This window comes from Dromiciops gliroides, chromosome 3, assembly GCF_019393635.1.
Source record: "Dromiciops gliroides isolate mDroGli1 chromosome 3, mDroGli1.pri, whole genome shotgun sequence".
NCBI lineage: Eukaryota > Metazoa > Chordata > Mammalia > Microbiotheria > Microbiotheriidae > Dromiciops > Dromiciops gliroides.
This window is the reverse complement of record NC_057863.1, coordinates 44,444,211-44,456,292: the sequence shown is the minus strand read 5'-3', so window position 1 is coordinate 44,456,292 and position 12,082 is coordinate 44,444,211. Positions and strand designations below refer to the sequence as shown.

At 42.5% G+C, this 12,082-nt stretch overlaps 1 protein-coding gene across 1 annotated transcript in view; it reads left to right on the top strand.

The window, feature by feature from the left end:
* The first annotated feature begins 3,984 nt into the window (after positions 1-3,984).
* DCUN1D1 (defective in cullin neddylation 1 domain containing 1) overlaps positions 3,985-12,082 on the top strand; it is a 46,916-nt gene continuing 38,818 nt past the window's right edge. The window contains exon 1 of the mRNA XM_043992161.1: positions 3,985-4,037. Coding sequence (XP_043848096.1) covers positions 4,035-4,037 — 3 coding nt within the window. The 5' untranslated portion in view covers positions 3,985-4,034. The remainder of the gene's footprint in view (positions 4,038-12,082) is intronic.

The window sequence follows — 12,082 nt, the reverse complement described above, 5'->3', positions numbered from 1 at the left end:
TAAATGCATTTATGCATCTTAAAACAATCCCTCGGTGTGTTTCAAAGGTCTCTCTACTCTGCTCGCTTAATTCTAGCTAGATAATCTCACAGAGTTGTGTGTTGGTAGTCTAACTTCAATTTGTTCTTTCCCTTTTACAAGCTTTGCTTGAAAGACAGATGGCAAAGGTATACAATTCTCAGTTTTCTGTGTTTCTTTATACAGTACTTGACAGCAAACATAGGACTTTGCAAATATTTAAATGGAGAACACGGTTTGTCTTAAAAATGGACTTTTTAAGCATTTGCAGCAACACTATTATTTTCAAGTGGTTGGATTGATTTGATGGATTTGCCTTGAAAAATGGTAATCTTCTTTACTATTTACAAATGCTCATTAGTACTTACTGGTCAATATAGATATGTATGTAAAGTATTTTCATTATTATCTTGAAATGTTTCCGATAGTATTTGCTTCTCCCTTCCTGGTACCTCTGTTGTTAATGCAGAAGAGTGTCCCTGGGAGAATAATTGGATCAGGTTGACAAATATTTATTTACCTTTGCCAAAATTTGTCACCCATTGTTTTTGGTTTGGGGTTTTCTGGTCCAGACCCTGTGATTTCATTGGTGGGGGAGGCTATAACTCCCACCAATGCAGACTATCATTTCCAGTCTTAAGAGAGTCACCTGAGACACTGGCTGACTTATGCCCGTGGTCACAAAGATAATATGTTTTGGAAGCAATCTACTTTGTCCCACTGTCTTTCCATGTGTGATTTTTTTTTTGTAGTCTAAAACTATGTGGAGGAAATTTTTAATGTTTTCCTCATTAAACTGTGACAATAGAATCCATCAGCCACTCCTTCCCATTAGTGATAGAGCTCATGGTTTGAAAGCAGAACCCACCATGGTCACACTCTCCCGACCTCTTCCCAAGGGAAGCAGGTCCAGGGCACATATTCATGATAAACCATGATGACTACAGTGGGCACAGTCTGAGAGATGCAAAGGCATTAATCAGGAGACCAATGATGGGCAACCACCCCAAACAAATAAGTAAATAAAAACAAGCCTCTACAGCAGAAATAAAACACAGTAGTTTTATAGGCAGAGCAAGTCATATCAGGATACCAAATGCCAAGTCAAAGTAATGTCAGAAAACATCAGTAAATATTTACTGCTAGACACAATGCTAAGCTCATGAGAGCAAAGACCTGGGAAGTACTCTACCCAACATTCCTCTTTAGGGTCTACTCTGTAAACAAAGTTAAGGTAGCTTGGTGATGATTTAATGAGTTCAGGGAATCTAATTTAGTCTTGAACAGACCAGAGAGGTTTAGTCTGGCCCTAGATAAAGTCTAATTAGGACTAGGAATTCCAGAAAAAAATGTGGATTATTAATGTCTGTGTGTGTGTGTGTGTGTGTGTGTGTGTGTGTGTGTGTGTGTGTATGTATGAGGAGAAAGCCAGCGAGGCCTAGTGTATCCCAGCTTCTCCAGGCCAATGGTGGGCTTGACTTGACTTGAACTCTTAGGTCATCCAAACACGCATCCAAGTTCCTTAGAATGATTTAGCCTTTAAGGATATAAAATCACAAAATGTCAGCCATGAAAGAAGTTTGTGTACATAAACCATCCCATTCATGACTTAGACTGAGGCTCAGAGAGGACCTAAGTAGTTCAAGGACACATGCTATGTTGTTATGATCATTTCTTTGATATTTCATGGAAGACATCTTCTCTACTGAATAGCAATCTCCTTTAGGCCTGTGAACAGGACAAATACTATTATTATTATTATTATTATTATTATTATTATTACAGGGGGAGGTTCCCTTGGTACGGTCTACACAAGAGTTGCTCAATGAATATCTATTGCTTGACTTGGGTTTGCTATCTTAAAACAGAGGAATGCCCCTAAAATGGGTGAAACTGGTCCATCCTTTGGCTGTAGCTTTAGGGTAAAAACAAGAGAGTCACTGTTTAATTTCTTGACCCAGGTTTAAAGGAATCTTTTTTTTTTTTTGGTGGGGCAATGAGGGTTAAGTGACTTGCCCAGGGTCACACAGCTAGTAAGTGTCAAGTGTCAAGTGTCTGAGCTCAGATTTGAACTCTGCTCCACCTAGCTGCCCCAGGAATCCTTTTTAAAATGAGGGAATCGGACTAGATGCCTCCAGATGTCGCTTCCAGTTCTTTTCTATCATGCTATCGATAATCTTATTTATAGTGAGGCCAGTTGGGCGTGGCGGAATACTACCCATGGTGGAATTCTCAGGCACTTTCCCCATTCCCTGCTGGACCCCTCTCACCTGGCTTGCGATAGGGTTGTCCTAGGGCAGGAGAAATCTGGAAAGAGGTTGGCCGTCAGTCCTCTTCCCAAAGCATCGAGGCCAATACATAGCTAGGTTTCCACTGACAGAGTCTGGTAGGGTAGCAGCAGCATCCATGCATCCAGTAGGAAGAAAATTGGATTTTGAGTTAAAGTAGAATTGGGTCCCAACCTGAGTTTTGTGTTGTGGTCTTGAGCAAGCTATTTAACATCTCCGGACCTCAGTTTCCTCATCTGTATTAGGAGGGGGTTGTATTAGATAACTTACAGTCCTTCTACCTCTAACATCTTGTTAGCCTACTAACTTAGTTGTCCAGATAATGTGCAGGAAGCAATTGTGAGGAGGGGCTGAGCTCATGTTCCGCCAGGGCTTAGCTGCCCTGGGCCTATTTCTCTCTCTCTCTTTTTTTTTTTTTTGTGAGGCAATTGGGGTTAAGTGACTTGCCTAGGATCACACAGATAGTAAGTTTCAAGTGTCTGAGGTCGGATTTGAACTCAGGTCCTCCTGACTCCAGGGCCGGTGCTCTATCCACTGCGCCACCTAGCTGCCCCTCCTGGGCCTATTTCAATCGAGCTCGGGCAGGTGGCAAGCCTGCCCGAAGATGTCGGGTTAGAGGAGGCCGACTCTCCAGCGTGTTTTCCTAGAGCCTTCGGTGACACCTCTTCTTGGTCCCTGAGGCTGCTTTATTTCTCCATATCTGCCTCCTCGTCCCCACCCCCACCCCAAGTAAGCTCTCTGAAGGCAGGGTCTGCTTTTTATCTCTAGCGAGCGTGGGTCGAGTTTAATGAGTCACAGGATGTGGGGACAGGAAGGAAGGTAGTTTAGGGAGCCCCTAGTCCGGGGGTGGGGAGGGAGAGAAAAAACGACCCCTTGGACATCGGGCAGTCTGGAATGCGAAGGAAACCATTTATATTGACATAGTTATGGAAATACTCAAAGTTCCGGCTGCAGGGATTCCAAGTTCACAACCCTCATTCTAGCCCAGTGCTTTTATTTTACTGAGAAAGGAAGCGGCCTCCCGGAGAAGGCGCTAGTTCCACGTCACATAGGTAGACTGCTCAGGCTAGATTCGAACTCTGGCCCAGTGATTCTAAACCCGGGGGTCCCTCCGCTCCACTCCATTCCACCACGCAGATGTTGGGGATGCTGAGGTCCGAGGGCCTTCCCTGCCACCATCACCCACCTGGGCTGGGGAAGCTAGACCGGGAGCCGGGAGGGGGGAGGGGCGGCCTCCTCCTGCTGCTTCCCCTCCCTCCCAGGGCCACTTCTCCCCCCAGCAGCCTCCAGCTCTTCCCTCCTCCCGCGCCTTCCTCCTTTTTTCCTCCTGCTCTCCCCCCTCCCTCACCTCTCCCCGCCCCCTCAGCCTCCTGCTCCCCCCCCCCCCGCTAACATTTCTTCTCCCCCACCCCCCACCCCCACGTCGCCCCACACCCCCTCGGCGGTAGCAGCCGCCGCCGGCCGCCGCCGCCTCCTCCTCCCCACAGCGGCCGGCGCCGGCCCGGGTCGGCGGGGCCGCACTGCGCATGAGCGGGAGCCGGAAGCGCCGTGGGAGCAGCCGCCGCCGCCGCCGCCGAGGCCGCCGCCGCCGCCGCCGTCCATTCGCTGCGGAGCCGGGAGGAGGCGGAGGCGGCGGGGAGGAGGAGGAGGAGGAGGAGGAGGAGGCGGAGGAGGAGGGGAGGAGGCGAGGAGGAGGAGGAGGAGAGGAGAGGCCTGGAGGACACCAACATGGTGAGGAGGCGCCGCGCCTGTCCGTCCGCCCCCGGCCCGGCCCGGCTCCGCTCCCCGCCGGCCGCCGCCGCCACGCGAGGCCCGGGGACGCATCGGGCCTAGTGTGGAGGCCCGGCTCCGGCGTCGGCTGCGGGAGCCACCGCAGCCGAGCCCCCCGGGAGGCGCTCCGCTGGCCAGGGCCGGGCCATTGTGTGCGCGCCCGGGCGGTGGGGGGCGCGGGACGGGAGCGAGGCCGGCCCGGAGCCCGCCCTGCGCGGCGCGGCGCCCGGGGCCCCCGGCTCGTGCCGCGCGGAGCCGCCGCCGCCGCAGCCGGCGGGAGCGCGGGCAGGGCCGAGGCCGGGCCGGGGAGTCCGGGCGCCGCGGCGCGCGTGGGGGCCCCCCGCCGCGCGGGAGTGGGCGCGGGCGGGGGAGGGGACGTTTGACATTGTCATGCCGCGAGGGTGAGTGTGCGCGCGTGTGTGTGGGAGGGCTAGTGCGCGTGTGCGGCGCCCAGCGCCCCGCACTCGTCCGGGCCTGCCGGGGAGACAATGACCGTGCGAGCGCCGGTCAGCGCCCCCGGGAGCCGGCGGGCCGCCTTCTTGCGGCCGAGCCCGGGCCCCCGCGCCCGCCGCCTCCCGCTTCTGCTCCCCGGAGCCCCCGCCCCCACCTCCGGGGCTGCCTGGGGCGGGGGGGATCCCCTCGGATCCCCGCGGGCCCGGCGCGCGGCGAAGTTTCCTCTCTCCCCGATTCATCCCCCGTGTCACCGTTTAAACCCTGAAAACAGAAGGGCCGATTGTGCGTTGTCAGACACTGGCGCATATTGTCCGGCTCCGAGGCTCCTGACATGTGGGAGGGTCGGAAAGTGCATCTGGGGAGGGGCCGCAAAGTTTCAGCTCCTCAGGTGCCCCCTCCTCGCCATCAGCCTCCCCCACCCGGCTCTCGGTGCCCATGCCGGGGTGGCGGGGGCACGCGGGCTCCGGGCCGTGCTTGTGATCAGTGTCACCCGGCTACGGTCTGACCGTGTGTGTCTGCGTGTGTGAGATAGATTCTACACGCACATTTGTCACCAACAGAGTGGTTTGTAGATGTGTATCATGTGTAGTGTGTATTACTGTATTTTATATACTGTATTGGCACATAAATACTATAGATTATTATATGACATACCAAAGTATAAAATAGAATACATAAGTATATAACATATTAGCATATAACAATACTATAGTATAAAATGTAGACTGTATAAGTGTATAACATATAATGCAGTAGTATGAAATATATACTACATAAGTGTATAATATATTGCATATTAGCATTTAACACATAGCATAAAATGTATACCATATAAGTACATAACATAATACAATATTATAAAATATAGACTACATAAGTGTATAACATATAGTATATTAGCATATAACAGACTATATAGTATAAAATATATACTATATAAGTGTATTACCTACTATATAAATATATAATGTTTCCTATATTATGTAGTGTATACTTTGTTACTATAAAATGTGCTTTATAAGTATATGATATATGCTATATAGCACATAATATGTACTATATAAGTATATGTTATACATTATAATATATTAGCAGGTAACATTACTACATTATGTTAGTATATAAAGTGTTGCATATTACTATATGTGCTATACATTATAGTATTATAATATGCATTATATCATACGATATTGTATATTAGTATGTGCTATTTACTACTGTATTTAAATTACTACTATATTGTGTGTGTGTGTATATATAAAAACATATACACTTACCCCATACTGTTGGTGACAACAAATCATTAATTTTGAAAAAATTTTTAAATTAAATCCATACCATTTAAAGCCTTTTAATACATACTGCATAAGGTTGCTACATTGTTTTTACTAAGCTATTAATGTAGTATAGGTGTAAATGGATGTTATTAAATAAGGATCTAAAATGTATTGCTACCTGCTTCCTAAACAGTACCTCTGTGCTTTAAAATAACAGGATTATGCTATCACCGTTATGCTTTAAATTATCTGAATGTACACAGATACTGTTTGTTTAATATTAAAAAACAAAAATGCTTATTCATTTGATCATCCCATTAAGGTAGCTCTAGTATTTTTTCCATCAGTAATAAAATCCATGAAGCAAATAATAGTAAGCTATATAGTTTTATTGTTAGAAAGTGTATAATAGTATCTCATTTGACCCTCACACACCAGTCTTGTCAGTAATAGTAGAAGAATTACCCCCATTTTACAGAAGAAATTGAAACTTGGAGGCTTTGACTCATCCAGTTTTTAAAAAAATTATTATAAATCTAGTGCTCTTTATGTTATACTGTACATTGCCACTTCTCCTTAGTAGCAAGAACCTTCAAAGCATGAAGCTTTAGGTCTTACATCTTCTTGGTGATATTTCAAATGAAGCCTACACAGGGCAAGTGCTAAAATATCTAGAAAAAACAATATAGTGCATTTTGATTGATTTTGTTGTGGTTTTTTTGTTTATTGTGAATATGAAGGGTAGGCAGGCATGAATAGGTTTGGATGAGATCACAGATCCATTTGAACAAGAGGATACTACTTCCTCTGCTAAAGTCCTCTGGTCTTCATCAGAGTATGGGGAGATGGCCTCAGGTTCTTGAAGGCTGTGCCAGCAGAATCCTATCTTTGTGTGCCACTAGCTGAGTTCAGAAGAGGCAGTAAGTGCAATACATTTTTTGGACTTAACAATTTTTAGTCGACGAGCATTTATTAAGCACTTACTGTATGTCAGGCACTGTGCTAATAACAAGTACTGGGGATGTAAAGAAAGGCAAGTTCCTAAGAGGCTCATTGATCTCTCACAATGAGCAGATAACAGATCCTTGAAGTCTGGAGGCTTCTCAAATTTATTAATACCACAATGTATATTTTTGAGAAAGGAACAGTCTTGTACTCTAAAAAATACATTTATTAAATTTATGGTTTGAATTTAATTTATACAATTGTTTTGTAAATTGGGGTAATTAACTTTGATAAGTTTCAAATTTTGGCAGTTTTACAAATGTGAGATTTTACTTTCCAAATAGTGATAATTTGGTATAGTGGAAAGAGGACTAACTCAGGAATGAAAAGACCTAGAATCTAGTCTCAGTTCTACCCACTAACCTGACCTTGGGGGTTCACATCCCTTTCCTAGGTCTCAGTTTCTTTGGGTATAAAAATGAGGGGAACCAGATGATCTCTCAGGTCCTTTTCAGCTCTCAAATTCTTTAACCTGATCTGTAATTCCGTGGACTTTACACTAACTGTTGTAGCTGAAGTTGATATTCATGTTATAACCAGATCTTTTAACTAGCTTTAGATCTTAAAATCTGGTAGGAAAATGAGACTGGAAAATTAAAGCAGTAGTACTTGTTTTAATCTAAATCCTTTTTTTATTTAAAGAAACCAAATAATGATTTGAGTTAAATAATTCAAAGAGTTATTTTAATAAATCATATGATTATAAATTAAGGTAGAAATATCACACTTTTGAATTATTTAGTTTTAATGACTTGTTTTTTAAAAATCAATATAAGATGAAACATGGATTTTTAAATTACCAGAAATCATATGTCCAAATGTCAATTCTGTCCAAAAATATAACCATGGTGGGCAGCTAGGTGGCGCAGTAGATAAAGCACCTGCCCTGGATTCAGAAGGATCTGAGTTCAAATCCGACCTCAGACACTTGACACTAGCTGTGTGATCCTGGGCAAATCACTTAACCCTCATTGCCCCACATGCATACACACACACACACACACACATGTATGTATCTATATCTATATCTAAATACACACACACACACACACACACCATGGAAGGTTATAAACCTATATTAGGAATGAATTTTTTTTTAATATTGAGAAGGGATGTGTTGCAGGCTTTGGGAAGGTGATTCCAAAGGAGCCATTCCAAAAGCGTTTTGAACTACTTTGAATGTATGTATCAATATACTTATTGAAAAGCAGTCTCATTCCTGCACAAATGTATACTTTATTATACAGATGTTAGGGTTGGCCTGCTATAGTGACAAGTTAGCTTGACATTATGGAAAGAGTGCTGGACATGGAACCAGAAGACCTGGTTTGAAGTTTCAGCTGCTACTTATTACTTGTGTGGACTTTAGGGAAGTGTAATTGACCTCTAGTCCTCAGTTTTCTCATCTGTAAAAGAGGCACCTCTTTGGCCTCCTTCAGCTCAGGATTGATCTTTGTTCTGCTTTCTCATGTGTCCTATAATAAAGTTTGAAAAATTATAAACAGCAGCCCCAAATTAGTCTGTTCTGTCAGTCTATACAAAGCCTCTATTACAATCATCCTTCCTTTCTACTAATAAATTTGGTCATGTACTTATTAACAAACTGTAAAACTGCAATAAAATATGTTGATTTGACTTAATGGCTGTATGTTGAATCTCCACTGAAGTCCTGCTTTTTGTGCTGCGTTATGAAGTAGATGTGGCCCTAAGCCCCCAAAGGACATTTCATTGGAAGGCAAGCCCAGGCAGGTGCATCCAAACAGGAGAGACTTCAGGTGGCTGCAAAGGATGAGCCCTGTCTTGGTCATGTATGTGGGGGGCACCAGTTGAGCTAAGTTTGGAAAGGCTCAGCACAGGAAAGTTGACTGCCCACTAAAGGAATTTTTCCAGCCACAAGAATTCACGAAGATAGACTACACTAAATCCTAGCAGGGTGGAGATCTGAATGAAGGTAGGGTAGAGATGGACAATAGCTGCATGAATGAAATCATAGGTCCTTGAAATATTTGAACATACACATTAGTGAAATAATTTTTAAAAAATAGATCTTAATCAAATTATAAGTTGCTTTTTATAGGGAAAATTTTCAGGTAACAGGATTCTTGGCATATTCTTAATTACATTTTGGATTTTTTAAAAAAAATCTTTATTCTTAACAGTTCATATTCTTTTTTGAAAATGGACACCTTCATTGTTATACCTTGCTTGCTACCACTTTGGAACAATGAACTAAATCTCACTTACGTAGATAAAACCTACTGTGTTACCAGAAAAAAGGACTTTGGGTAGTTTTTTAAAAAATTAAACTCCTTTATATTCCTATTAAAATTTTTACTCAGAAAAGTTGGCTTTTTATGTGACTGTCCTTTCTATAGAGGTGGTCTTCTAGACTGATTTCTGTGTAATTTCTTACCATATTGGGGGGGGGCAGTGAGGGTTAAGTGACTTGCCTAGGGTCACATAGCTAGTAAGTGTCAAGTGTCTGAGGCCGGATTTGAACTCAGGTCCTTCTGAATCCAGGGCCAGTACTTTATCCACTGCGCCACCTAGCAGCCCCTCTAATTCTGTTTTCTTAGCAAGCCAAAATACTTTGGGCAAAACATTTTATTTAACTGCAAAAAACCCAAACCAAAGAAAAATTTTTATTTGTACATGTGGTTGTAAAATGTGAGCTAAAATTAATTTAATATTTTTTATTCTAAACGGACAGGCCTTAACTAGCATCAAGTGTTTATTTTCAGGTTATATTCATCATATCCATTTACCCCAGTAGGATGAAAGCTTCTTTTTTCAAACTGGATGTTTCTCTTTGTGTCAGGATTTGGTATAAAATTTGATGAAGAGATATATAGTTCTAAGTAGGATTTGGTTGCTTCATGGACACAAACAATTGCTTGAGTAGAACTAAGTAGCCAGTTTATCTAGTTGTACTTTAGTTTTTTCTTTTTTGTTTTTTTGGGCAGAGATAGGGAGACATACTTTGAAACCATATTATATAACGAATACTAACCACAGAAAGTTATTACTTTCAAGTTATTCTCCATGAAATAGCCAGTATATTTTTCCTTTTTTCCTTTTTTTTTTCCTGTGAGACAGTTGGGGTTTAAGTGATTTACCCAGAGTCACACAGCTAGTAAGTGGGGGTCCTCCTGACTCCAGGGCTGGTGCTCTATCCACTGCGCCATCTAGCTGCCCTGCTAGTATAATTTTTAAAGAATTTTCTTTGTAAATTTTCTGTACTAAACAATATGATTTTGTTATTTTTTTTAATTACTCAGCACTGACCTCAGAGATCAGTGTTTCAATTAAATGTTTGTTATATGGGTATTTCTAATATTTTTATGTTTCAGTTCATTTTAATTTGACAAGCATTTCAAAATTAAGCTTCTGCTGGGCACTGGGGTTCCAAAGGCAAAAAATGCAACAGTTCCTACCTTCAAGGAACTTATTTTCTATAGAAGGTGGGGGAACCAACATGTTCACAGATAATTAATATAAAATATGTTGGAAATAAATGCAAAGTGATTTGGGGTGATATCTGAGTTGCAAATTGACTATACCCCAAGTCTTTCAACATAAACAATTGTCCATTTTCCAGGAGTTGATTGGACAGGTTGTAAAACAAACTGGTCTGTTAACTTCTTTTCCGTTCTTTCTTTTGTTAATTAAAACCTTAGTTAGAGGGCATGGTCATGGGAAAGGGAAAGTGGCCAAACTTGTCAGCTAATTTTACCACTTGTTAGAAGCTCTGTTAGAGAACTTATTGTGGGGAGACAGTTGAAAATAATCATTGAATTTTCGAGCTTGAGAGGGGGATTTACAGATTGTTTAGCTTAATTCCTTGTTTTTACAGCTGAAGAAACTGAAAGTTAGAAGGAGTTTTCTTTATTGGCCTCTTGGCCCTTTTCTGTTTCACATATTTCTCAATTACTTATATGAAAGTATAGCTGGCGTACTTAACATATTGGAGATGATGGACGTAGAGCTGTCCCACACAGAGTTCATGCACTGGCTGACAGTTCAGATCCTCAAAGACCTTAGCAGGCTAAAAACAATGACATTTAATATGACTAAATGAAAAAAACCTGTCTGGGTTCAAAACATCCATCTTCACCAAGTATAGGTGGAAGAGGCATGGTTAGCAGCCAGGTTATATGAACAAGATTTGAAGTTCTTAGTGGATTATAAACTTAAGAAAGGATGACAGTCCAATATGGAGTGGGGTGGGTGATCATTTTACTGTTAACTGCTACCTTTTAGGAACTGCCATGCACAAGCTGTCACGTAGGAGAGGAAGGATACTAGAATGATGAGGGGCCTAATTTGTGTATGTCATATGAGAAGGAAAAGTAAGCATTTAGGATGCAGAAGACTTGAAGGAATGTGTTAACTGCCTTCAAGTATTTAAAAAGTTTTCATGATAAATAAAGCTTTTGCTTATTTTGTTTGACCCTAATAATCAGGCATAAAAGAGTAGATTGAAATTATGAAAAGGAAATTTCTGTTTTGACTTTAAGGAAAAACTTCCTTAAAACTGACTCAAAACAGAATAGGCTGCTTCAGGATGTATTCCTCTTCACTGGAGGTCTTCAGGTGGAAAATGAATGATTAATCTGAGAAATGATAACTTTTGGTTTTGTATCATCAACATTTCCTACTTCATCCCTCCCCCTTTAGTCCCAGAGAGCCAACTGTTATTACAAAGCATAAAAAAGAGAACATAAACAATTCAGAAGAACTGAGCAATACATTGGGAAAAGTCCCACCTTATATTGTTTATTCAGTCATTTTTCAGTCATATCTGACACTCTGACTCCATTTGGGGTTTTCTTGGTTAAGATAACTGAAGTGGTTTGCATTTCCTTCTGTAGCTCATTTTCACACATGTGGAAACTGAGGGAAACAGGGTTAAGTGATTTGCCCAGGGTCATTCAGCTACTAAGTATCTGAGCCCAGATTCGAACTCAGGGAAATGAGTCTTTCTGACTCCAGGCCCTGCATGCTTTCCACTACCCCAGCAAACCTATTTCCCTACCCTCCAAGGAAGGTGGTGACTGTCTTTTCATATCTCTTCTTTGGGATCAAACTTGCTCGTTATAATTTCACAGCAGTCAGTTTTGATTCTTTTGTTTTATCATTCATTTCATTTATATTACTGTCGTCATTGTGTAAATTGTCTTCCTGTTTCTCTGCTTTACTTTACTTGTGTCAGTTTACGTAAGGGATGAATAAATTGCTAAGTGCTGGTGTAGAGAGTATTCCTGTACAGGT